Below are 27,510 nucleotides of genomic sequence, written 5' to 3' on the forward strand. Positions count from 1 at the left end.
AAAGCTGCAAGGTTTCTCAGGCCCATATACATACAGTGAGTTGATTAGGGTAGCTTTTAGCTAGAAAACACCAGTGGGAAATGAGAGTTGAAAAGCAAGGTGGATCCAATCTTGAAGCACCATAAATGTGTTATGCTAAATGAAGTCGCCTTTATTCTCTAGGTGGTAGGGAGCCAATGGAAGTTTCTTTTCTCCCTCTGGCATTCCTTTGGCACTTAACATATACTGACATTCGATATCATTTTATATCTGTATATCCTGCTTCCCCACAAGGTGGTAAATTCTATGGTATCAAGGACCTAAGCATTACTTGTCCTGCAAGTAACAAGTAGCCAGGCTGAGTGGGGGCGGGATACAATTTTTTTTTTTTAATTTTATTTATTTATTTGACAGAGAGAAATCACAAGTAGGCAGAGAGGCAGGCAGAGAGAGAGGAGGAAGCAGGCTCCCCGCTGAACAGAAAGCCCGATGTGGGGCTCAAACCCAGGACCTGGGATCATGACCTGAGCCGAAGGCAGCGGCTTAACCCACTGAGCCACCCAGGTGCCCCCGGGATACAATTTTTATGTGTCAAACAATATTGGATGCTTTTACACAGGAAAACATTCTTCGCAACTGTCACAGTTTTGAAATGAGAAAACTAAAACCCAGAGGAATTAAGGAACCAGCCCAAGGTTGCACACTTAGTAAGTAAAGTCAGGAATCAAGCAGGTTTATCAGCTCCAAGACTTATACTCTTTCCACTGTATTACAGTGTCTGATTGATTGAGTTACTCATTTCTTAAACACATATTTCCTGAATGCTTGTGTTTTTGCCTGACTCTGTTCTAGGACCTGAGAATACAGGATGGGGGTGAACATAACGGAAAAACCCCTGCCTTCTGGAGCTTACACTCTAGTGAGAGAGTCCGACAATTAATAAATAAGCAAACAAAACAAATTCAGATGGTGATAAATGATGTGAAGAGAATAGGGTGATAGATGGGGAGTGCTGTAGAGTGGGGGTGGGGAGGAGTTTATTAGTGGTCAAAGGCAGACTCCTTTGAGGTAGTAACACGTGAGCTGACTTCTGAATAACAAAGATGTAAAAATCATGGAGGGAAACACACGAGAGCAAACACAAAACTCCCAAGGAAGAAATGAAATTGAGTTTGAAACTTTAGGGTGGGAGGATCGTAAAGGGGGACATGGTGGCTGGAGTCTAGTGAAGGAGAAGGAAAGTGAAACAGAAAGTCAAGAGGAAACAAGTATTCATGAGACTTAAAATTATTTTGCCCCCTATAAAAGCTATAGTATTTAGATATTAACCCAAGTCCTTAATGGTACATATAAAGCCGAAGTACCCCAAGGGCAAAGGAGTACACATATCCTGCCTTTCCCTACCTGACCTCCCCTTTTCCAACATACATCTGTGAGTCATTTTGGCTCTGAAGAAATATTTGTTTCCTGAGTCTAAGTTGCGTGGGCAGCACCCTGAAGTTATGGTTGTTTGGATACCAATGAACAGATTTGGAGATCAGAGATAATATAGGCTGAGAGGACTTTGGCCTCCTGACCCAAAGGAATGCTTATCTCCACTTGCTCTGAAATCTATACATGATGGTTTTTTGGGGGTGTTTTGTTTTGTTTTGTTTTTAGTAAAAGATACAGACTCTGCAAACAGCATTGCCTAAAAATAAATAAAATTAAAAATGGCTCTGAAATCTTTATCACTGCCAATGCTCCGAGTATATGTCAGATGGAATAAAAATGCTTGCTATGGCCTCAGCATAGCTTTAAGAAGCCTTCGACTAATGATATGCTTGGTGTAAAGATGGGAAATGACACCAGGCTTGGGGGAGTTTGTGCTCCAGATTACAAACAAGTAGCCTGTGCAGGCTTTTAAAATCTCAGGGTAGCTGCAGAAAAGCACATCATGTTGAAATTCCTTCCACTTCAGGAGTTGGCCCTTTATATTATGTCTTGAGGTTGTAAATAATATTATTAATTTGATAAGTAGTAAGTGATGATGGACCCACCTAGTCCCTCCCCTCCTTGAGCAGTCAGCCTCTCAGCCTCTTAAGTACTTATTCACACTGAGAAAAATGTATGTGTCAATCAAGGAAAAGAGGCTGTGAAGCAACCAACGTATTTATTTGAGGTCTTAGGGTTTGCTTAATCTGGGAGGCACAGAGTCGACTGAAATCAAAAGTGTGCTCCAAGTTGCTTGTGAGTGCAGAATAAAGGCTTATAAAGGCAAAAACCAAGAGGTTATATAACTTGTTTTGACAGAATTATGATTGGTGCTGGTGGAGTTTAAACTATCTAATGCATGATTGGTTATTTAGCAAACAGAATTTTCATGATCTCTGTTTCCGTCCAAGGTAGAAGGATGAGTTTCAGGAGGTTGTGCAGTTGCAATTGACAAGCAATTGACAAACGATGGTGTTTTGAGAATTGAAACAGGAGACTTGCATGGGCCATACTTCTTCAATGTCCTTTTGACTCTATTTTAAGTGATTTTCTTCGCAATGCTGACTTCATTTTGAGTCTTCTTTCACAGTGAGAATCCAGGGTAGTCTCAAGAAGCCTGTTAATATTGGCTAACACTTACTCTGTACTCAGCGTATCATAGGCTTATTGGCAATTTTGGAGCCCTTATAGTGTACCACGTTAAGTTCTTTATGAGAATTATCTCGTACTTTTTACAACAGCAGTTCTTAATAAACATTTCAGTGTCAGGATCCCTTTCACTCAAAATTAATGATGACTTTTTTTCCTCTTAAACTCATTTTATTTGCTTACTTATTTACTTATTACTTTTTGAAAGGTGCATTTCGCTACCTATTTTTTAATTAACATCCAATAATGTCTTATTTGTTTCAGGAGTACAGGTCTGATTCATCAGTCTTACACAATTCATAGCACTCACCATAGCACATACCCTCCTCAATGACCATCACCCAGCCACCCTGTCCCTCCCACCCCCCTCCCCTCCAGCAACCCTCAGTTTGTTTCCTGAGATTATGATGTCTTCCGTATTGTTTATATGCATTTTATCTTTCAATATGTATTAGATTAGAAATTAAAACTGAGAATTTAAAAAAAAATGTATTAAGTAATTTACAAGTAATGATAATAAATCTATTACATGTAAACCTAAGTAGTTTTTTGTTAAAAATAGCTATGTTTATCAAAGCCAAAAGGATTTGCAAGAAGATTGACATTATTTTACATTTTTAAATTTTTTTTTATGTCTGGCTTAATCTAACATCTAAACTCTTTTATCTTCATCTGTGCTTAATCTATTATGCATGTTGCTTTAATTGAAGTAAATGAGTAAAATATGATTTTTTCACAGATATGTGAATGGGAAAAGGTGAAATGTTTGCATAGCCTTTTCAGATAATTGCAGATCTTCTCCTTTGACACTACACTAAAATTTGGCAAATGGTAATTTTTTAAAGGTTAATTAATATGTGAAATCTGAAACCATTTCAATGAACTTTTTGTACTACCTTACACTAAAACTTATGCATCTATCTTATACTTTAAATGGACATTTTTGAAAAAAATGAACTTTTACCACATACATGGATTTGTAATGTCATATATTCATTAATTGGAAAATAATTATACAGACCCTTGAAATGTTGACATATTTCATTATGCAATATCAAAAAGTCCTATTTGTTAATATTACCACCCATCTCATCAGAAAAGTCTTTAAGTCATGGGAGGTTGTCATGCTCATGGTAACAGATGCAAGGTTTCCAAATTGTAACGTTTGCCTAAAAACTCAAATTTTACTATTGACAGCAAATGCCTTCAGATGTTTCCTTGAAAAAAACAAATTCACTTCATTGGTTTTCAAAAAAGTTTTTGCCAGATACCCAAGACTAAATAATCATAGTTTACATGTCAGTTATTCTTTCAAGTAAACATGATATTCAATGAAAATGTGGTCAGTTTAGCTTGCAACTTAAATGATTGCAGAATCTCTTTTATCCTGAGAAAACCATATGCAATATACAGCAGGGTGCAGTAGGCATGCCTCTCATTTCATCATGCAGAATACTTCAAACTTATGGACTCAAAAGTCAAGATTTTTACAAAATTAAATAATTAAATTACATAAAAATAATTAAATTAGTAATAGTAACTTGCACTGTTTCATAGAAGATATTCTTAAATAAAACTAACTTTTTTTCATTGTGAAAGTATGGTTAATAAAAAATTCAATGATTACTAATAGACTTTGGTGACATTGTCTTAATTTGTGCTAAGGCACCAAGAGTTTTACCCACCATTGCTTTTGTACCATCAGTGCAAAGGTAAACACAATGAAAAAGGAAACTAATATTTTATTTTTACAAAAATACTTTTGATCTTTCATCTTTAGAGAATTGTTCAGGATGACAGCCAAGATAAGGTAGAGTTAGGATCTAAACATATCAGAAATAATTCTAGCACTTCTTTTCTTAATCCATTCCAAGACAGTGATGCCAAATAGAGGATAGCAACTGTTTACTACCATTCTTCTTGCCCTAATCAAGATTGGTAGAGGTAGAAGTAGAGGTAGGGTTATGGGTTGAAGGCTTGTTTAGCCAGAGTCACAGGTCACAGTTGGTTATTTCTAAATTATCACTTCAAAGGAGAGTTACATGGCAGTAGCAAGTTACTACTGCCAGGAAACACTAGAAATTATATATATATATATATATATATATATATATATATATATATATATGACAACCCTAAAAATAAGTATTTTTTTTTTTTACAAAATCCTCATTAAAGAGTGAAAAGAAAAGATTGTTTTAGTCAACAGTTCTTGGTTTTCAAAGATGTGGAATAGAAAAAAATAGAAGATGCAAAATGTTGATTGCAGAGAAAATGGGAAAATTGAACTTCTGAAATACAATGAATCAAAAGAAGTGGTGTAGAAACGGATCATTCTTGGCATTTTGCAATATCCTGGAAAATAGGAAATGAAATTAACTAGGATAGATGCAATAGGGATAAAAACAAAAAGGTGAAAATTAGAGGTACTCAAGAGATAGAATCAACAGAACTTGGCACATAATTGTTCACAATGTCCAGGAAGAGAAGAGCCAAAGACAAATTTGAAATATTGTGCCACACTGACACTGTTCTTGAATATATGGCAAATCTCCCCAACTAGACCATAAGCTCCTTGAAAACAAAGAACATATCTCTTTTTGGTGTTTTATTAGCACAATTTGACACAATGTTGAGCACATTGTAGGTGCTCAAACAAATGCAGAATTAGGGAGCTCAACCTTTAGACCTCTTACATTAAAACCAAATAACCCCCTTCACCTGACCTTTCCTTATCAGCTTAGTCACACAAATTATTTCAAGTATTCTTCCATTAAGTTTAACTCAGGAAACATTTATTGAATAGTTGCTGTCAACAGGAATTGGTTGGAGAGCTAGAAATATAGATGCAAATAAAGTGTGGCCCCTGTCCTCCAGATGCTAAGAATCTAACGGAAGAGAGATACATATATAAATACCTTTATGGTCTTACTCACATTATGAATGAAGTCATGTGGAATCACAGAGGAAAGGGCAATCACATCTCCCTGAAGCAACTGGAGAAAATGTGAGATAGCATTTGAGATGAATTTTGATGTGTGAATGGCAATTCAACAAGAGAAGAAGAGAAGAAGTATTCTAGGCAGAGGAAGTGGGTCCGTTTAGTTTGTACAAAAATGTATTCAATTCTTTTCACATATAGGTGCTACCTGATTCTGGCACAGGAAATGAATAACTCAGTTTTGATACTTTGAGTTGATGCTCATGGTAGAGCAGGGAAGATAAACATGTAAACAAGTACAATAAAATGTGCTGTGTGTAATAATAAAATACAGAGGAGGATGAAGGGGAAAGTGAGGACCTACTTCAAGGCATTTTTCTTTACATGCTGCTGAGGGATATATAATGCTATACAGAAGAATGTTGTGAGCAGCTTTTAAAAACAACAACAACACACCGTTACCCTAGGATCTTATCTGTGGTTTGTGGTTGTATTTTCCTTAGTCACTCTGCCGACCGAGTGACATCCATGGAATATGCCTCACAAGTTGCCAACTACAGGGAACATAACTGACCAAGAGACCATGTATATATATTTCAACTTAATAATTCTCCAACATTGAAAAATGATACTTTACTTAGGAAAATTTGATTTCTGACTTCAGTAAGGAGGGAGATCAATCTTCCAACTTTAGACCCCCATTCTAGAATGGCAACCATTCATAAGAGCTAAAGAGTCTCTTTTCCCTTTAGATAAGATATATGTGCTCAATCCCCACTTCTTCTTATTTTATTTCCTGAACAAAGATCATTTGCCATTTAACCACACTCTGGCTCTGTCATTTTACTTCTCCTGGGGCCACATATACCCTCCTGTACATTTTGTCAGACTTCATAGCTATTTGCATTTGAGATCTGTTATGCTGAGCATATTTGACTTCATTCCATGAGTGTGAATGAAGTGAATTAGTGCTGGAATCCTGAAGAACAAGGAGGAAAACTAATGAAATTCTAAGTTGGGGCAGTGATAACAGAAGTCGAGAGGAGCTGGATGGATCTGAAAATATTTTAGGGGTAGAATCAACAAGACACATGCTTAATAAAGTATAAGGACGGATGAGCAGGCAGAATCAAGGATAAGTCTCAGATACCTTGATAGGGTAACAGAGTATCTCATGAGTTTCTCCATTTCTTTCTTAGTTTTCATACACAACATGTTCTGGAAGTTTTCAGAAAACACAAGAAGAAATGTCATTGGAAATACATGGCATAATAGGGATACAAGAGAGGGACTCCATTGTTACCAACTTACATTGGAAAAACATGATCAAGAAGTTGAGAAACAATGTTGGGAGCAGTTGAGAAGTGTATATTGGCTTCTAATGGCATTTCAGTTAAATATGATTGCAGGACACAAGAGAGAGGTCATTTGGCAGTTTGGTAGTTGAATGTCACTGACAACATCCTAAATCAGATCTTGGGAATTCATAGTTCAAATACTGTATTTGATCCCAAATTACTCTCCTTGATTTCTGACTCATTCCACTAAGCCTATTTTTGCTTTGGCTGCACACTGTCCTCAAATTAGTCATGGTAAAATATCACATTTATCATGTCATTCCTTATTACAAAAACCTGGTTTCTCCAGGAAAGCCCATAGTCCTGGGTCTGGCCTTCAGAAAACATGAGGACATGTACCCTCAGGGCTGTTGGAAATAACTGTACCTGGCACATATTCCTGATGCTCTTGCAGTTACCACCATTATTTTCTTGCCAGTATCTTTTTTTTAAGTATCTTATTTATCTGATTGAAAGGGGGAGGGGGATCGGAGATTGGGAAGTAGGCTCCCCACTGAGCAGGGATCCTGTTGCAGGGCTCAGTCACAGGACGCTGGGATCATGACCTGAGCAGAAGGCAGACAAGTAACTGAATGAGCCTCCCAGGTGCCCTCTTGCATGTACCTTAACTATCATTAAAAAGGGAGCTATAAGGTCTGTACAGCACCTGACATGTAGAAAGCAATCCCTGAGTGTTAGCAATTACCATTATTCTTTCTCAAGACCTCAGTATTTTTTTTTCTGACACTCCAGTGATACTGATAGATCTCTCAAACTTACAACTTGATTTACCTCTTGTCAACTGGTTTTTCCGCCCATATCACAGTCTTTACATCTTATATAGAGATGACATAGGACATCTCTGCCCAGGTAGGCACCATCTTTGATTCTTTTCTTTCCTTGAGAATTCGAGCCATCAGTAAATCCTGTCAATTCCACTTCCAAGTCATATCTCAAATCATGGCACCCCCATTGCTACCAGCCTATCCAGCCACCATCAGTTTCTGACCTGGGCTGTTGCAGCTGGTCTTCCTGTCCTCACCTTTGCTCTCTCCAATGTTTTTAAAAAGCAACTAGTGTAATCTTCAACTAAATCAGACCAGATTACTCTCCTGTTTTAAATCTTCATGACCCACAAACCTTACACCACCAGCGTCTGACCCTTGCTACCGTCTCTAACCTCATCCCCCTTCCTTACCTAATCAGTCTACCACTCTTCTGGATTCATTTTATTCCTTGAACAAGTCAATCACTTTCTTCTTCTCAGGACTTGGTACATCTTGTGCCTCTACTTGTAACTCTTTTAACTGCCATACTGCTTCACATTCTACCCCTCTTCTTATCTCTACCCCTAACCTTATCTTTGCCCACTTTCACTGAACATTTTTGACCTCCTTACCTTCTCTCTTTTTGTTACCATCTTCCAAGGAAACTTCAGTGTCAGCCACAAAGGACTCTGACTTGGTCATCATTTTAATGCATTCATGTAACCTTTACTATACTCATGTGACTATCAGTGAGTACTACTTCATCCCTGAAATCTTGAGCCCAGAAATCCCAGTGTCCACAGCCTGCTGGTCCCTCTTCCATCCTCTGTTCTCCATGAATCTGTACTTTGACCTTGTCATGATCTCAATCTTTTTACCCACTTCTGTTCTTCCAAGCTGAGCATATTCCTGGCTTCTCTTCCTTTTCTATCCTTTCTGATTTGCACTCCTCATTCCTTTGAGAGTTAGCCACATTTGATTTTCAAACTTCAGCCCTAAAGCAACCATACCTTTCCTTCTCATTGTTCATGATTACTAAGCGCTGTGGGAGAAAATCCATAACCATGCTGATGATGGCCCATCTCAGTGCTGCTCAGCAGACCTCTACTGATTCTTTTTTTTTTTTTAAAGATTTTATTTATTTATTTGACAGAGATAAATCACAAGTAGGCAGAGAAGCAGGCAGAGAGAGAGAGAGGAGGAAGCAGGCTCCCTGCTGAGCAGAAAGCCCGATGTGGGGCTCGAACCCAGGACCTGGGATCATGACCTGAGCCGAAGGCAGCGGCTTAACCCACTGAGCCACCCAGGCGCCCCACCTCTACTGATTCTAAGGTGTCTCTCTTGCCTCACAGGTGCAATTCCAATCCTTTACTGCTTTACATAAGTCTCCAAATTCATTCTAGACTTCCCTTTGGTGTCCTAACATCTAAATGTGTAAGATAAAGACACTGTCAGTTAAGAACTCCTTCAGCTTTTTTCTCCTGTACCTGAAAATGATCCTATAACTTCTTCTGCCTTAAAATAACATTCTAACTTTATAGTAATTTGATCATTCTTATCCCAAATAGAAAAGTATCCCCCTTCCCACCTAAGGCTGAGGTATGCTATCTTAGAAAAACAAACTGCCATTTGTTTTGTTAAACATGTTTTGTAAGTATAATGTATGTGTGTGTGTGTGTGTGTGTGTTTATAGGGAGACATATTTATAAGGAAAATTAAAGATGGACTTGCTTAAAATGACAAAAATAAAAAGATCTACAATTCTGATATCCATTGAAAGCAACTTTAGTATATTGGTGAATATACTTTCAAACTTTTCTATGCCTATATATTATAAAATGTAAATCTTATATTGTATTCGCCTTTCTTTACCTAAATATGTATTGTAAAGATATATTCATCTCATAATACCATCGTATTCCTTCGTGTAGTTATACCACATGTACTTAACCAATATGTACAGTAGGGGCTCAGACATCCGGACTTTAGACCCTATTCTCACTCCTCCTTCTTCAGGACTTTGCTTCCCATGGACTCCCTTTCTCTTTTGTACCTTCATTCTGCCTTTCTAGGAGCTTCTTTCCCTTGGCCCACAGACATGCTTGAGTCCTCTCCCTGCCACACTCTAAAGTCTTTCCCCTACTCCTGCCTCCTCTCCATCAGACACTACCATGTGTCTCTCCTAAGAATAAAACTGTTTCACAAAAACAGTAATCTACCTTTACGCTATCACCCTTTTACTTATCATGTGTTCTTTGGCCTATTGTAAACTAGCATTCTCTTTCCTGCTGTTTATTGAAACTGCTTCCTCTCCACAGCCCCCCGAACCCTGAAAACACTTTCCTCCAGTTACCAGTCCCCAAACACAGACCTCCTGGTGGCTCCTCAGGAGCAAATCCTAAATGCAACTTCTAGAACTTCTAAGTAAGTGGAAACAGGCATCTCTTATCCCTAGACTAAGAATGTTATTCAAAAATACATGGATTGCTAGATAACGTCTTAAAACATTTCTAGGGGGAAAATTTTTATGAAGATAACTGCAAGCAAGAGTAGTTAGAAATGTCTAAATTATATTCATATCTTTATACTATAATAATAGGCCTATGGCTATTCATCTTTTGATATTGCAGTATGTTATAGAATGGGGATGTGAGAAAGACTTTGATTTTCAACAAGTAATGTCTATGAAAAAAGACATCTTTTTATTCTTTGTGCCATTCCAGATTTACTGCCTAAAATAAAATATCTTCCAAGACAATTTAGAAGATTATTTGCTAACCAATGGATCTATCAAGTGACATTTTTCTCCTGCCACATAGCTGGAGGATTCCTTTAATTTGCTGTTGTCTGTTTTAGCCTTTTTTGATATCTTCCTTCTATCTACTTATCTTGTTCACTATTCTGTGTGTTAATCACTAGTCAAATTTTGCACTAGTAATTTTCAATCTGGGGATATATCAGAAACTTACAGATTAGAGACTGAGGCATGATGATATATCCGAAAACAATATGCATATAATTTTGCAGTATAAGTGATACTAAATAAAAATTAATATCATTGCTAGAGCAGCTGTGCAGAAAATAGACCTATATATTGATGATTCTTGGCAGAGAGTTAAAGGAGCATATAGTTCCTCCTGGAATGAGGGAGGTGTATAGGACTCCTGGAGTCGGTAACAGGATATATAAAATTTCAATATTACTCAAAACAGGACATGACTGTTAAAGGTTAGAAGAGTTTGAGTCTTTATCTAGCCTTTATTTATCTAACAATTTTTGGGACTGCCAATCTAAACATCCCTTTCCCCACATTCAGAATTTTTAACTAAATTATCCTTTTTTTTTTAAGATTTTATTTATTCATTTGACAGAGAGAGAGAGAGACAGTGACAGAGGGAACACAAGCAAGGCAGTGGGAGAGGGAGGAGAAGGCTTCTTGCCAAGCAGGGAGTCTGATGCGGGGCTCGAACCCAGGATGTTGGGATCATGATCTGAGCCAAAGGCAGACACTTAACCTAATGCACTGTGAGGTAGGTATTATCTACATATTACAGATGAAGAAAGTAAACTCAAAGATGAAAACTTAGCAATGTCAAATAGCTAATAAGTGCAAAGCTGACACTCAAAACCAGGTCTGAATGGCCCAAATCCATGCTTTTCCATCAGAAATTTTCTAGGGTGCCCAGGTGGCTCAGTCAGGTAAGCATCAGACTCTCTCTCAGCTCAGGTCTTCATCTCAGGGTTGTAAGTTCAAACCCTGCCCGCCCCCAAAAAAGTAAAAAGAATTTGTTCTGAATATTTTCAGATACTGATAGAAGTAGTTTACTTTTTTCAAAAATCCAAAATACTGGTTTGTTAGTATGATCATTTTTATTATGTATCCACCATCAAATTATTTTTTTTTCAACCCAGGAAAGGCAATGTGATATAATGGAAAGAAAATAATATTTGGATCCAAACGAATTTGATTTGAATCTGAAATCCACTGTTCACTTGTTTTCTGTGTTAAGCTGCTACTTCACTCTTCACAGCCTCAGGGTTTTTCATTTGTTTGTTGTTTGTTTTTTAACATATAAAAAGGAGGAAATAGTATCTACTGAATGGGGAATTAAAAAATATTTAGGTCATGTTTAGTTCAGAATAAATATGCAATAAATGTTAGTGTTCTTGAGAAAATTTTTAGTATTTTTATTTTTTTTTGTTTTATTAAGAACTTTATAATTTTTTAAAAAGTCTCCCCCTTAGTTTGAATTATTAATCATTTTTACTGTTACTAATTAGTGATTAATAATTTTCTCATTAAAAATAAATCATTTGTTTTTAATATCTTCAGTGGTGATCATACCGTAATTAAAATTCCATATACTTTTTTTCTCTCACATTTACATAATAAGCATTTCTTGTCGTCATTATCACTACAATTTTAATGGCTCCAAAATAGTCCCACATTCAGATAGATGTACCACAGTGTTTTTAACCATTTCTCCATCATTTGAATGTTTATTTCCAGTTGTGAGTTGTTCTTTCAATTTTTTGTTTTGTTTTTGGTTTTAACATTAAAAACATAATACTGTGATAAAAGCTTGAATACAAATCTTTGTACATATCTCTGAATATTTCTTCCTAATAAATTCTTAGAATTGAATTACTAGATTAAACAATACTTTAAAATAAGAACTTCTTAAAAAAAATCAAAGAAATTCCTTATAAATAGAAAATTCTATAGGGGTGCCTGGGTGGCTCAGTGCGTTAAGCATCCAACTCTTGGCTAGGGCTTGGGTCATGATCTCAGGGTCATGGAATTGAGCCCCACATTGGGCTCTGCACTCAGCAGGGAGTCTGCTTTCCTCTCTTTTCCTCACCCTCTGCCCCTCCCCCTGCTCAAGCTCTCTATCTCTCTCAAATAAATAAATAAAATCTTTTTTTTGTAATTCTATACATGCTTATGGTTATGATATTTTGTCTTCTTTTGTAACCCCATTTTGGGGGTAATTTTCTTTTCTTCTTTTAAGATTTTTAAGATTTTATTTATTTATTTGACAGAGATCACAAGTAGGCAGAGAGACAGGCAGAGAGAGAGGAGGGGAAGCGGGCTCCCTGCTGAGCAGAGAGCCTGATGAGGGATCATGACCTGAGCTGAAGGCAGAGGCTTTAACCCACTGAGCCACCAAGGCGCCCTGTGGGTAATTTTCATTTAGAGAAACACTTTGAATGAAAGAGGAACTTTTCTCAGAATATTATATTTATATTTGCAACCATCAGTAAAGTGTCTTTGCTTTCAGTTGATTCTTTTTCTGAGAAGAGATGGAATATAGTCCAGAAAAGAGAAAGTGCCATTTGACTGGGCACTTGTGCTCTTGGGGGAGAATCAGCAAATGTGGAGGATTAGGAACCAGGAGAAAGAATGGTTCATGCCAGCCACATTCATCAGTCATGGAATATACCCAGTTGCAGGGGAACGGCAGCTACCCAGAGCCCTGTACAGTGACTGCCCTCACACGCGTGGCACCTCACAGTTGCCATTGACTGGGTCAAGTATCAACACTCGGTTAATTAGCCACAATTCTCAGGATCTAAGGGTGTCAGCCAGGGGTCTGCCTGTTCACATGAAGAGATCGCCGCTTGGAACTGAGAGGTTCTGGGGTCTGGCCCTGCAGCTGGCTGGCTCCGCGATGATTGTCAGGGGACTGGAGTGACTCAGCCGTGGAGAACAGCAGGCAGTAATTTCACTGTTGCTTGTTATCTGTCCCTCTCTCCACTGAATGCTGCTGGCTGGTAGCAAAGGCCTGAAAGGGACGGCTGGGAGAGAACAATAAGGATAGACAGGAAAACACTAAATAACATCCTTAGCTAAAGTCACGTGAACATCCTCTAAAGAATCATGGTGACCGGCCAGGCCCAGCTGTTTTTTTTTTTTTTTTTTCTTTAATTTTTAAATTTATTTTCAGTGTAACAGTACTCATTGTTTTTGTACCACACCCAGTGCTCCATGCAATCTGTGCCCTCTCTAATACCCACCACCTGGTTCCCCCAACCGCCCACCCCCCACCCCTTCAAAACCCTCAGACTGTTTTTCAGAGTCCATAGTCTCTCATGGTTCACCTCCACTTCCAATTTCCCTCAACTCCCTTCTCCTCTCTAACTCCCCTTGTCCTCCATGCTATTTGTTATGCTCCACAAATAAGTGAAACCGTATGATAATTGACTCTCTCTGCTTGACTTATTTCTCTCAGCATAATCTCTTCCAGTCCCGTCCATGTTGCTACAAAAGTTGGGTATTCATCCTTTCTGATGGAGGCATAATACTCCATAGTGTATATGGACCACATCTTCCTTATCCATTCGTCCGTTGAAGGGCATCTTGGTTCTTTCCACAGTTTGGTGACCGTGGCCATTGCTGCTATAAACATTGGGGTACAGATGGCTCTTCTTTTCACTACATCTGTATCTTTGGGGTAAATACCCAGTAGTCAGGCCAGCTGGTTTTAAATGAAACACAAAATTGCTTTTGGAAATCCTTGAGACTGGAAACACAGGTCCAGTTACACTCTGCCTCTACCTACCACTGTTCATTATGGATTTCCTGATACATTCTTTCTTTTTCCTCAGAGTAGATTTGAGGGTAGGAGAATGTGTATTAGGATCCAAAGGCACCAGATCTCCGTATCAGGGTCAATTCTAAAAACAGTACTAGTTGCTAGATTGTCATCAAAACTATCACTTCAAAGATCTGTTGATTCACAGGATAAGCTTTAAAAATGCAATGGTGATCTACTTCTACCGCTACACATCCCTTTTTCTTTGTTTGCAACAATAGGTTTCGTACAAATCTAGCCAAAGATCCAGAAGAATCCTTTGAAGTTGTGCAATTTAACCTCCCTGGAAATGCTCAGGTCCCTCATGTCCAGCAACTAAGCAGCTGCTCTATGAGTGAATGGTCCTCCTTCCCTTCCAGAGCGGCCTATCCCCCTAGTTTGGACAATTTTGTCTCAGCATTCATCCTTCAGCTAAGCCACAATTTGAATACCTGAGCTTTCCATTTTTATTCTTGCAGAACACTGAGCAAAATGGCTTCTACTTGTATATTATATTTCTGAACACATTGTGGACTTTTACTGTGTCCTTTCTGTGTCTTCCCTTTAGATCTTGAATATTCTCAGTAGGTTTTTTTGTTCATTCATTCGTCAGTTATTTACTGAACAGTACTGTGTGCCAGAGAAAGTACCAAGAACAAAGATGAATACTACACAGTTTCCTTACTTTAAAGGAAAGACAGACTCAGAAATATATAAACTCAAAATAGTACAGTGCATGGCATAGATAAACACAGAAATCTTTAAAGACTTAAGAGAGGACTGAATTACCCAGAGAAATGGAGTTGTGATCTTTTAATATTTTCTGTAGCACATGCCTTCTGAGCTTTATCTTGGATAATAGGTAGAAGTGGGCCAGGCAAAGGAGTGGTAGAAAGTTTCTGGTAGAGAAAGCAGCATGAGCAAAGGCCAAGAGACAAGTCATGGTGTCAGCTGTGCAGGAAAGAGTCAGCAGCTCAGCTGAGTACTCCTGGGGGTAAAAGTGCAAAACTAGAAATGAAGAGGATAAGGGTAAGAGCTAGAGAGTGAATATGTTTCACAAATGGGAAAGTTTTGAGTGCCCTCTCCAAAAATATTGATATTGTCAGGAGAAAGCTTCCCAGACTGTGCTTGCCTCTTTCCCTACCCCCTTACGCAGGAAATGATTATCCAAGGGGCCAACTCTAGTAAGACCAGTATACTCCAATTGATGTTCATGGAACTAGACCCAAATTATAATGAGGATACTCATCTTCCCATTCTTTCCTTCCAGAACCCCTAGATCGTAGAGAAACTGCCTTGTAAGTCACCTTAATGCTGTCCTAACAATGTAGTTGATGTTACAGTGAAAATGTATTGATTACCAGATGCCTGATATCACCACCTTTCCTGCTCTTCCTTGGATTCCGTGAAGGGACAAATCATCTGGTCTTGTTCCCTGTAGCCTTACCCTTAGTAGCTACTCAGCCATACCGATAGAGTCATCTGGTGTCAGTAGATACTTAAAGCCGAGGATAGGTTCTCTTGAACTCATGGTAAATATTTATCCCATCCAGTTCATTTTGCTTTCTTAATTCAAGCCTTCCTGTCTGTGTCTTGGACCTGGAATACCCTTTCTCACCTCAGAGATTTTACATGTGTTCTTCCTTTGACTAGAATATTCTGTCTGCCTCCCCATTCCCATCCTGACCCTCTTAAAAGAGTAACTAACTGCTTTTCACCTTCTGGAAAAGTCCCTATGCTTCCTTCCTCCGCTGGCCACTCCTACACTCTGTACTTTCTCTTCTTGTGCCTCATCAACTGACATATTCCCTGCTGTATTTCCCAGAACGTAGTCCAGTGCCAGGCACAGTGCTGGTGTGTAACAAATATCAAATAAGTTTATGATTGCATGACTGCTACTGAGTAATATCTCTGTTCAGTGAACATTGCATTTTTTCAAAGAAAAACAGAATTAGAGAAATGTCAGAAGTATAAAGGCATGGGATTTTAGTTGTTATGGTTGAATTATTAATTTCAACTTTTCAACATAAATGTACAATTGTGAAATCAGCCTTCTGAAATTTTTATTATTCAGTCAATAAAAATTGCTGAACGTTACCGTACATTTGTAGTGATAGAACTGTCAAGTTATAGCTGAACTTATCTTGACACTGAACTTTTCTGACAGTGTCTTAATTAATTTTTCTGGATTAGCTACTAAATTCTTAGTCTTCATTTCTTTTTATCCAAGAACAGGAATTAATCAAGTAGTTGTAAATTTAGTAAGCTATCTTGGTTGTAGTGAAATTAAATATCCAGTGATAGAGGACTGGTTAAATAAATAATAGGATATGACCTTGATGAAATATTATTTCATCTTTTTAAATGGATAATTATAAACACTACCTAGGTGTATGGATATGGCTTAAATAAAATGTGATTTAGAAGAAACATCAGAACATAATATGGAAACATAATGTAGTCGGGGAGATATAAATTAAAGAAAAATATGTAAATAATAAATATGTTAAGTAAGATGGCTTGTGAATTTGGGGAAGACTTTTAATTATGTCTTTTATACAGATTTCAGAAGGTTGTATGTACATTGGATATCAATTACTGTAATCTGCATGAGTCAGTATGAAAGCTTTTTTAAAATATAAACTATCAAATTTACATGCTGCAGTGGTAATACTTTCCTTGTCAATATCTATTGCAAATGAAAATCTGCTTATTCCTGAAAAATATCTCACATTTATTATAACTCTAGAAGGGAGACCTGCTTTCTGAAGCCAAAGCTTATTGTTATATAGGAACACATTTATTTGATGCATAACAGTACTGGAAATAAAATTAAAACAACCAAATTTCACTACTCTACCAAATCAATTTTCATGCAACTGGTTTCCTTCCATTTCTTTTTCCTACCTAAGTATAATTTTTACAATTGACACTAATGTTTTTGTATTTTTGTATATAACACAATTTATAAGCTTTATTTCCTACGTTGTAATGATCATTTTAATTGCTGTATAAAAGAAACTTTTCTTAAAAGCAAAAATTTAAGGCCCTTTGAATAAGCAAAAATGTAAGGCCTCTTCAATTCTTGCAATACAGAGACAAACTTGAGTGTTTTTCCTGACCTTCCTTTGTCTGCTGACAGTGCACTTTATAGCTTTGCATGGAAGACTGTTATCACCTGATTGCCATTTCAGTAGTAAGATGATAACACGGAATGCAAGAGGAACTAGGTTTAGGTGACAGCCATATCATTTAATGTCTACTTATTGTTTCTCCAGGGGAATTCTGGCCTGGGATTCAGTATTGCTGGAGGGACAGATAATCCCCACATTGGAGATGACCCTGGCATATTTATTACGAAGATTATACCGGGAGGTGCTGCTGCAGAGGATGGCAGACTCAGGTAAAGCTCTGAAACGTTAGAATTATTTGGAAGGTAAATCTGCCACGTCAATGAGACATGTTTATACCTTCAGAGAATAATAATTTTACAAAGCTCTGTACTTGAAAGAAATGGCTGTCAAAGCAAGCTTTCTGTAATGACTTCACAGATTTCTTCTTACTTAACTAAAATTCAACTAGTATTTAATTTGTGTTTGTTGATGGGCACCATGTTCACCTGGCTCTGTAAGGAAAGTACGCAGATAAATTTTTGTTCCATGTGGCCTTCATTCTGGTTGGAAGGAAGAATACCCAGAGCTGGTGAGCAAATGATAAAATGTATCAAAAAAACACTATACTGTAAGCAGAATTAGCAAATAAGGCAATGGTATACATACTGTGGATATTCATAGACTCAGCGACCATTCATAAGGGCTTTCTCCAGGAGTTTGAACAGTGTCTAAAAACTATTCTACAGGAAGATTCTATTCTGGGTCTTAAAAAATAATTAAGTTTTCACGAACCCCATAAATCTGAACAAGAACATGGAGGGAGAAAGGACCAAGTTATCCCAACAAGGAGAGAAATCAACTTCACGTGGATGAGGACCACACGCAAGCTCAGCATAGAGTCGTAGCTGCTAAACCCAGGGCCCCCACTCTTGAAAGAACTGAAGATTGTTTGGGGGAACTAAGGGTTACACACATGGGACAATATTAGTAAATAATATAAAATTGTCTCGGAGATCAAAGCACCCACTACAAGGCATAGGAGATTGGAACAATTAGAAGAGATTTCCCTGGGGAGAAAAGCATGTCCCAGTGTTCTTTAGGCCTTCCACTATACTGTGAATCCCCTCAGGCCACGGAGTTATATAGAGAAGCGAATCAGTAAATTCTGGTTGAGTGAATGAGTTTTTGAAGTAATTAATTAATTAATGGAGATGAAGTAGGAGGGTAAATTAATGAGTAAGAGGAGAGAGGGTTGCACAAGCAGAGTCTTTTAGGTAACACTAACTAACTTGTGTGGAGCCACAGTGGGGACTGTGAATTAAATATCACAAATGCAAGCTTTATAGCCTGTCCTCAGTCTGGTTTTTCTTTCTTTTTTTTTTTTTTTCCATTAAACATAAGTAAACTAGTCTATTGTTTTTCTTACAAAGCAGTCAAGGACACTTTTGTTCCCTAGCTACTGTTCTGATGCAGTGATTCCTTAGGACAGCTTGTGCAAGAGAAGCCCAGATTTTTTTTTTTTTCCAGATTTTTTTGCATCTCCCATCAACATGAAAAATAGGAGGGACACTCCCACAGGAAACCCCTGCTTTTCAACAATAGAATTTTCAAACTGAATTGATGAGATTAATTTCTGAGTGAGGAAATATCCGTGCTACAAGAGTGAACAATTTGAAACAGATACTGTGTAATTCTTGAGTCATAGTGGGGACTGGGTTTGCTAATATTGAACCTGGAGAAGCACCATTTTCAAAATTTAAAAACAGAGTTGTTGGAAGACAGCTCTGAAATCGATGGTCCACAATGGATCTCCACAGCTCACACCACTCTGCCTAGAAGCAGGGGAACTTCCCTCTCTTAGCCGAATTCTGGGTCCACATTTGGGATAGAATAGCCTTTATGTTAAACATACTTGGCCTACGGTTAGGAATGAAAAGCAGCCATACTGCCATTGTTTGCTTGCAAATCTAGGTGGCGGTCTCATGCCTGTGGAAGTCAAAGGAAGTTCTGCTAGAAGCATCATTCAGTAGTTGGAAAGAGAATAATCATAATGCTAGCTAAAACTTATTGAGCTTTTTTTCTTTTTAAGATTTTATTTATTTATTTGACAGAGAGAGAGCACAATTAGGCAGAGTGGCAGGCAGAGGGAGAGGGAAAAGCAGGCTCTCTGCTGAGCAGGGAGCCCAATTCGGGGCTTGATCCCAGGACCCTGAGATCATGACCTGAGCCGAAGGCAGCCGCTTAACCAACTGAGTCACCCAGGAGGCCAAAAACTTGTTTTTTTTTTTACACCTATGGGACATTGTGTTAAAACAGATAGAAATAGAGATGTACATAAACACATACAGTCTTCTAGATACAACATCCAATGAGGTAGATAGTAGGAACTGAGTCCTACCACGACCACATGAGCTTAGAAGACCGAAGCCTCCAGATAGAGAAGACTGTTGCTCAGCTACCATCTGGATTTTAGCCTCTAAGAACCTAAGCAGAGATTCTAGCCACACTGGACCAGACTTCTGACCTATGAAAACAGTGAGCTAATAAATGGGTGTTATTTTAAGCTGCTAAATTGGTGGTAATTTTCTAAGGAGCAATAGAACCCTAGCACACACCTCATTCTAGGAATTCCAAGTTCATTGTAAAAAGCCTTCCTGCATGAGGTCCATCATATATAAAGTGACTGCGCAGGCTTAAGACACAGATGAAATGAGAGGCAGTTCTCTTCCTGATGAGATTAGACTCCAGAGTGGCCTCAGGTCTCAGGAGTTGCCCCAGATGAGAGATGTAAGAGAAAGAACATACTCTTTGGAGTTAGAGGACCCGGATTTCTAGCTGTGTGGCCTGGGGACTCTTTTTAAGCTCTCTGTGCTCCGGTTCCCTCACTGGTTAAATTGGAGATAGGAGCATAGATCTGAAGAAGCTATGGCAAGGACTAAATGAAATGGTAAGCCTGAAAGAACTATATAGAATTCCAAGCCCTCCCCACAGCTCCTTCTGCCAAGCCAGCCATGTAAGAGCATGCGGAACTTGAGCCACAAGTCTGTGACAGCCAGGAAGGGACCCTGGGGGTCGAATTCTAAAATAATTCCCAGTGACCACACCCTTCATGGTCTCTTCCCCTTGAGTGTGGGAAGCCCCTGTGAGTATGACGAGCTATCACTTTCCTGATAATATTGCTTTATATGGCAAGAAGCGATTTCACAAATGTAATTCAGGTCCCTAATCCGTTGATTTGGAGTTAATTAGAAAACAGATTATTGTGTCAGCCTGACCTAATCCAGTGAGTACTTTAAAACCCAAGAGATTGTCTTGCTGGCCCGGACAGAGCAAACTTCCATGTTGGGGGAGGCTCTACGGAGGAGGCCCTGTGGCGGGTACCTGAAGGCAGCTTCTGGGGGCTGAGAGTGGTTCCCGCCTATGGCTAGTGAGATATGGAAGATTGCAGTGACACAGCTAAATTCTGGCAATAGCCACCTGAGCTTGGAAAAGGACCCCATGCTCCTGAAAGGAAGCTGAAAAACCAAGCAAACAAACAAAAGCAAACCTTGACACCCTGTTTGCAGTCTTGTGGGACCCAGACTGAAGAACTCTGCTAAGCTGTGCTTGGACCCCGGACCCACTACAACTCTGAGATGAAAAATGTATATTGTTTAGAACTTTAAAATTTGTGGTAGTTTATCACTCAACTATAGAAAATGAATATGAACACTGTGGAATTCTGACTCAGAAACTCCCTCCTGGCTGGGTCCATTGCAGGCCTCTGCCGGGGGACCACAGTCTAAACCTCAGAAACACTGAGCAGGCCTCCCAGGTTGTCCCAGGCCCTTCACGCACCTGGAGGCAAGAGGCAAAAAGCACAATGAAAAGCAAGGTATGGCCGGGGCGGGGGCGGGGGTGGGGGGGATCACTGCCCCGAGGGGAGAGAGAGCAGCAGTCTGTTTAATCTGATGGCTGGTGATATGAGTCTAAACTAGAGTGAGAGAAAGAGCCAAAACTATAAAGAAAATGGGGAATGAGGGCTAAATTAAGAGCAGTACAAGAAAGTACATCATGGTTTAGATTAATTTCTCTGGACAGTGACCTTTTCCCTATGCAACCTCTTTTTAAATATAACTTATTGTGTATATGTGTTTGGGGATATGATATGGATACGATATGGATAAAATGCAGAAGAGTAGACAAAAATTAAACAAAATACAACACAGTTATTTTTACACTACTCAGAGTCAATCACTATTAACATGTTTTGTGAATTTATTTCTAGGCTTTTGTTGCTATTTTTTGAAATTCTGTTTAGATCATGCTCTATACATTTAGCATTAACTTAACTTCTCATAACCTTATTAAATACACCTTTCCCTAGATAATTTTTTAAATCCTCTACAAGTGTTTTGTTGTTTAATAATATATTTACCACTTACATTGTTAAGAGTTTATTTTCAGTTTCTTAGCATTTTAAATAACTGGAAATCTTTTAGAAGACATTGTTGACCCTGATTTTCACAATTTCCTTAGAATACATTTCTGGTAGTCAAATTTTAGGAACAAAAGGTAAGAACACGTTAAAGAGTTTTGATAAATATTGCTAACTTTCTTTCCAGAGAGACTGTACTAAATTTTACTTCTACCAGGAATGTTGGAGAAGGCTTATTTTATGATATGCTCTCAGAATCTCATGCATTTACACATATATAATTTGGGGCTGTTTACCAAGGTAAACAATGGTGTATTTCCTTGCTTTACTTTGCATTTCTTTGACAGTTAATAATAAGATTGGACTTTTCAAAAATGTTACAATTTATTTGTATTTTTTCTTTTGGAAGTAGTCATTAAAATTTGATAACATTACCTATCTTTAAAGTAAAAACGTTTTGGAAAGAACATTAGGTTTTCTTCCAGAGCAAAATAGATACATCTCCATGCTTTGAGGAGTGATTTTTATTTCTACTTTTGTTTCTGAACCATAAAAATGCCTTTTGTGTGGCTTCAAGTCCCTGGATTGCTGAGGACCAATATTGATCTGTCATCGTGGGGAAGAACTATCACATGACAGTCTCCATTTGGCGATGCAGCAATGACATTTTACACAACAGTGCATTTATTAAACCCATCCATAGCACAAAAGCAACATGTAGTAGCAGGCAAAAAAGATGGCTGCTTGCCAGTTTCCTGACAAGTGACACAATTTTATCTCTCAGCCCTCAGCACAATAATTTCTATTCCTAGACAAGATGAAAGGAAAAAAAAAAAAGTTTTCTTTAAATCCATTGCTTCATTTGTTCCTTCTATGTCTCTTTATGGGTAAGAGTGGCTTTGTCCTTATAAAATCCAAGACAGCATAGATGTTGATTTTAAGCAAGAATAATATTGATCACGCTGAGGTTTGAGAATATTGACCAAAGTTGAGAGGTCAAGGATCAATGTTTCAAGAATACGACTCCTATGTATAAATCATAGCATTGTCCTTTTGGCTGTCATTTGGCAACTCACTCTCTGATTTTATTCATTAATTCATATCCATTAACTCACTAGTGATTTTAAAACAAGAAAATAAGAAAGAAAGGGAAGGGAAGAAAAGGAGTAAAGGAAAAAAAAAACAAAGAAGAAAAAAATTGATCATTAGGAGCTAAAGACAACATGTACCTTGGAAATGGAGAAGAAAAACCTAAACTTAATATTTGAAGGGCAAATTAAAAGCACCAGGCAGAGGAATGAGAGCAACTTCTAAGCATCACTTCCAAGACCAATTTTCAGATTGTTTAAGGAAATAGAAGATTTTAAGTAAGTAAAACTGCATAAGAGATTGCTAAATTTTTAGATTACCTGTCCACATTGAACTTTCATGAGTTGGGATGATTGCAAATTAAAGCCTTATGAGTCACCAAGTCCAACCTATCAATTTACATGGTAATCCAACTGATTATTGCACAAAATGACTACGATGATGCTCTATTTTTCAAAGAGAGAGACTCTCAGTGTCTTCAAAACCAAGTGAATTTTTCTGTAATTATTGTTTTGAGGGTAAAGCAGGACACAAATCCAGCTGTAACCCTGAACAACATCTTTATGAGAAGCAAAACATCATTATTTAATGCAGATGATACCAGTACCCACCTTGGAAAGAAATTGGGTGGAGGGTCTTCTCAGTGGACTCATACTTATGGATTATTTCCTTTCATGTCTGCTTATGAGAATGTAAAGGAGTGAGATGGAACAGCCCTGTGTCCTTTGATTTTCTCTATCAATATTATCAGCCCCAAATATGTCGACAATCTGTTAGACCAGAAAAAAATCACTTGGCAGTTAGTTCCATGGTGTCTGGTAGTGATGAGTCCTCAACAATTTAGAACTACACAAGAATATTTCTAAACAAGAGGAATAATTTTAGCTACACAACTGGTAGAATACCAGGTACCCATGTACAGTCTTTTATATCTGAAAAGGCATCTCTAACAATTTTCCTAATTTGGTCAAGTGTTACATAATTTAATAAGAGAAATCCTTCAGTTGATTAAACAAAATAGCCTTATGGCAAACATACCTCCCTCCTTCCCTTTTTCTAACAAATTGTGCCAAGACTTCGAGATATCTGCATGCAAAAGAATTAAGTTGGGCCTCTGCCTCATACCACACACAAAAACTAACTCTATGTCAATCACAGGAGTAAATCTTCATGAGTAACCTTTGAATCAGGTGGTGGTTTCTTAATATAACAACAAGAACAACAAAAGACAAAAACAGATAAGTTGGACTTCATCAATTTTAAAAACTTTTGTTCTTCGAAGAACATCATTAAGAAAATTAAAAACAACCCACAGAATGGCAAAAATACATGCAGTAATACATTTGATAAGGGACTTGTAACCAGAATCTATAAAGAAATTTTATAAATCAAAAATAAGAAGACAAATAATCTAACTTAAAAATTAGCAAAAACTTTTGTGTTAGTTTCCTATTTCTACAGTAACATATTATCATAAACTTAGTGCCTTAAAATAACACAAATGTGTTATCTTATAGTACTGGAGGTCAGCTATCCAAAATCAGACTCACTGAAATAAACTGAAGATGTTGCTCAGAGGCTCCAGAGGATAATTGAAAGAATCAATTTTATTGTCTTTCCCCAGCTTCTTGAGGTCACCTGAATTCCATGACTCATAACCCTTTCCTTCATCTTCAGAGAGCATCAGTCCAATCTTTGCTTTTGTTATCATATGTCTTCTCTCACTGTAGTTCTACTGCCTCCTTCTTCTAAGGACTCTTGTGATCACATTTGACTCACCCAGATAATCCAGGATAATCTCCCTGCCTCAAGGTCCATAGCTTAATCATGTCTGTAGAGTTTCTTTGATCCGTAACATGTATATTCACAAGTCAGATATTAGGTCTTGAACCTTTTTATGAGGAAGAGAGAGGGATTATTTAGCCTCCCACAAATCTGGATAGATATTACTTTAAAGAAGACATACACATGGCAAATGAGCACATAAAAAGAAGCTTAATATTATTCATTAGGGAAGTACAAATCAAAACTCTAGTGAGATACTAGCTTACACCCAGTGGGATGGCTATAATCAAGAAGATAGACAATAACACGTTAGCTGGGATATGGAGAAATCAGAAGCCCCGTGCAGTGCTGATGAGAAGGCAAAACGGTGCAACCACTATGGAAAACAGTCTGTCAGTTCCTCAAAAGTTGACAGTTGCCATGTGAATGGCATTTCTACTCCAAGGTATGTACCTAAAGAGAATTGAAACTTACATCTGCACAAAAACATTACTTCTAATAGCCATAAAGTATAAACAAACTCAAATATCTATTAACAGATGAATGAATAAATAAATTTGGTATACCCATACAGTGGAATATTGTTCTGCCATGAAAAGAGATGAAGAACTGGTGCATGCCACATCATAGATGAAACTTGAAAACACTGTTCTATGTGAAGAAAGCCAGATACCAAAGGCGCATACTGTACAATTTTTATTTCTATGAAATGTCCAAAATAGAGAAATTTATATAGGTAGAAAGAAGATTAGCAGTTGCTAGGGGCTGATAATGAGTATGGGATTTCTTTGGGACAGGATAGAAATGTTCTAAAATTAGATAGTGCTAATGATTATACAACTCTACAACTATACTAAAAATCAGTAGATTATATACTTTAAAAAGCCAAACTTTAAAATATGGGAATTACATCTCAATAAAACTGTTATTTAAAATATCCAGTCATTCTTTTCTGGGATAAAATATCTATCATTTGCAAATATGAATATTTTTCCTTCTAGTTTTAGAAAACTCACGACTTCTTCACATTGCTGCTACCAAATTACAGAAGGAATTCATTTGATGTTCTGCAATTTAGGAAAGTTCTTTTAGAAAAGAGTCTATTCACGAAAGAGAGGACCTATGGTTTGGGCTCCAAGCCTGTGCAAGTCTAAGTAATCTTTAAAGTAGGCAAATATCACAACACGCTCCCATTTCCTTGAAAAATGATCAGATATTTGACCTTGTGTCCCAGGTACTAAAACATTAACACTTTAGAAAAATTATGACAAAGTTTTTATTTTCAAAAGCCAAAAACAAATCACTGTTTTAAAATTTAGGACAATTAATTCAGACTAGAGTTTTATAAAGTTCAATTAACCGAACTGATCCTGGCAAAGGAACAATGGGATTGGTAAGACGTAGATGTGATGGTTCATATCCCTTTAGACTGGTTTCATGAGAGTCCAAATTTTCTTTTTTTTTTTTTTTTTTTTTTTTTTTTTTTTTAAGATTTTTTTTTTATTTATTTATTTGACAGAGAGAGATCACAAGTAGATGGAGAGGAAGGCAGAGAGAGAGAGAGAGAGAGAGAGGGAAACAGGCTTCTTGCTGAGCAGAGAGCCCGATGTGGGACTCGATCCCAGGACCCTGAGATCATGACCTGAGCCGAAGGCAGCGGCTTAACCCACTGAGCCACCCAGGCGCCCCGAGTCCAAATTTTCTGATTTGATTCTAGCCCCTGCTTGTGTAGAGAGCAATTTCTGGCATTGTTTGTACATCTAGACTCTAACTCCCAGGTCAGACCGAAAGTTAACTAGATGCACTGCTCTAGTGAAGGACAGAGACACACCTGGGGGTCTCCGCCACTAACTAGCTCAGAGGACTTGAGAATGTTACACAACCTTCTTGATCTTAGCCCTTTTCTCCCTAAAATGAGTATGATAGAAGTTTTTCAGGAATTTTCTGTTTCAAAGTCAAATTGTTATTATTTGACTTTTGTTGACTGAGACATCCAGAATGCCACTAGAATGGTCAGAAAAATCAACCCTTTGTTTTGATTAGATCTGTAGCTCTGAGAAGACAAAATCTTCATTATATTCCTTAAGCAAAGAGCTGATCACGACACTAAACGCTGATAAGGTATTTGTTATTATTTATTCCTGGTAGTCTCCGAAGAAGGCATGTTGTCTTTCTAATATTCTGAAACTATATTTGATATTGATTTTAGCAAATAGTTATTTGGGATCTAGACCAAAATAGAACAGTTTGGGGTGGGGGGGGCAAAGCACTCAAACTAACTCCTCATTTCTCGTTCAATAGTTATTTTTCAAGAATGCTTTTTCTGAACAGTCACAAGTTACATTACTTAGAAAGACCTAATAATGTGGTAAGTTTTTTGCAAGCATCAAGTCATTACAAATTGGCTTAACAGTTAGATGCCAAAATCATCAAGATGTTGGAGTTATTTAATATTCATTCAGCTCCTACACAGGGCAGGGGATGGTAAAAGTAACAGTAAAATGAAGACTTATATATCATCTTCTGTGTGAAGTTTCTCCATGCTGTGAAGTCCACGCCAGGCAATCTTTACTGACAAGCTATCCCTCTGTCCTCCCAAACTCTCCACCCACCCACCTCTGCACATTGCATTTAGTTTCCCAGAGGAAGCTGAGGCTGACAAACCAGGTGAGAATTTAGAATGTTAGACTCAAAGTTCTGCACCAGGATAGGCACAGGGAGAGCAAGCCCCAGCTCGCAGCCCCTCACCAGCCTTTTCCATTCCTGCTCCCAGCTCCCTGCTGCACCATGGGGAGGGTGGGGACATGCCCAAGACACTGCTGTGTCACTGCACATCCAAGCTTCATCCACACCTTCTGCAAATAGTCATTCTTATACCACTTTTG

At 37.9% G+C, this 27,510-nt stretch overlaps 1 protein-coding gene across 10 annotated transcripts in view; it reads left to right on the forward strand.

The window, feature by feature from the left end:
• DLG2 (discs large MAGUK scaffold protein 2) overlaps window positions 1-27,510 on the forward strand; it is a 2,065,329-nt gene that overhangs the window by 1,465,618 nt on the left and 572,201 nt on the right. For all 10 annotated transcript variants that reach the window (XM_047691101.1, XM_047691090.1, XM_047691092.1 and 7 more), the window contains one exon: window positions 17,500-17,624. In XM_047691101.1, coding sequence (XP_047547057.1) covers window positions 17,500-17,624 — 125 coding nt within the window. The remainder of the gene's footprint in view (window positions 1-17,499; window positions 17,625-27,510) is intronic.

The sequence above is a fragment of the Lutra lutra genome, chromosome 10 (assembly GCF_902655055.1).
Source record: "Lutra lutra chromosome 10, mLutLut1.2, whole genome shotgun sequence".
NCBI classification, from domain to species: domain Eukaryota; kingdom Metazoa; phylum Chordata; class Mammalia; order Carnivora; family Mustelidae; genus Lutra; species Lutra lutra.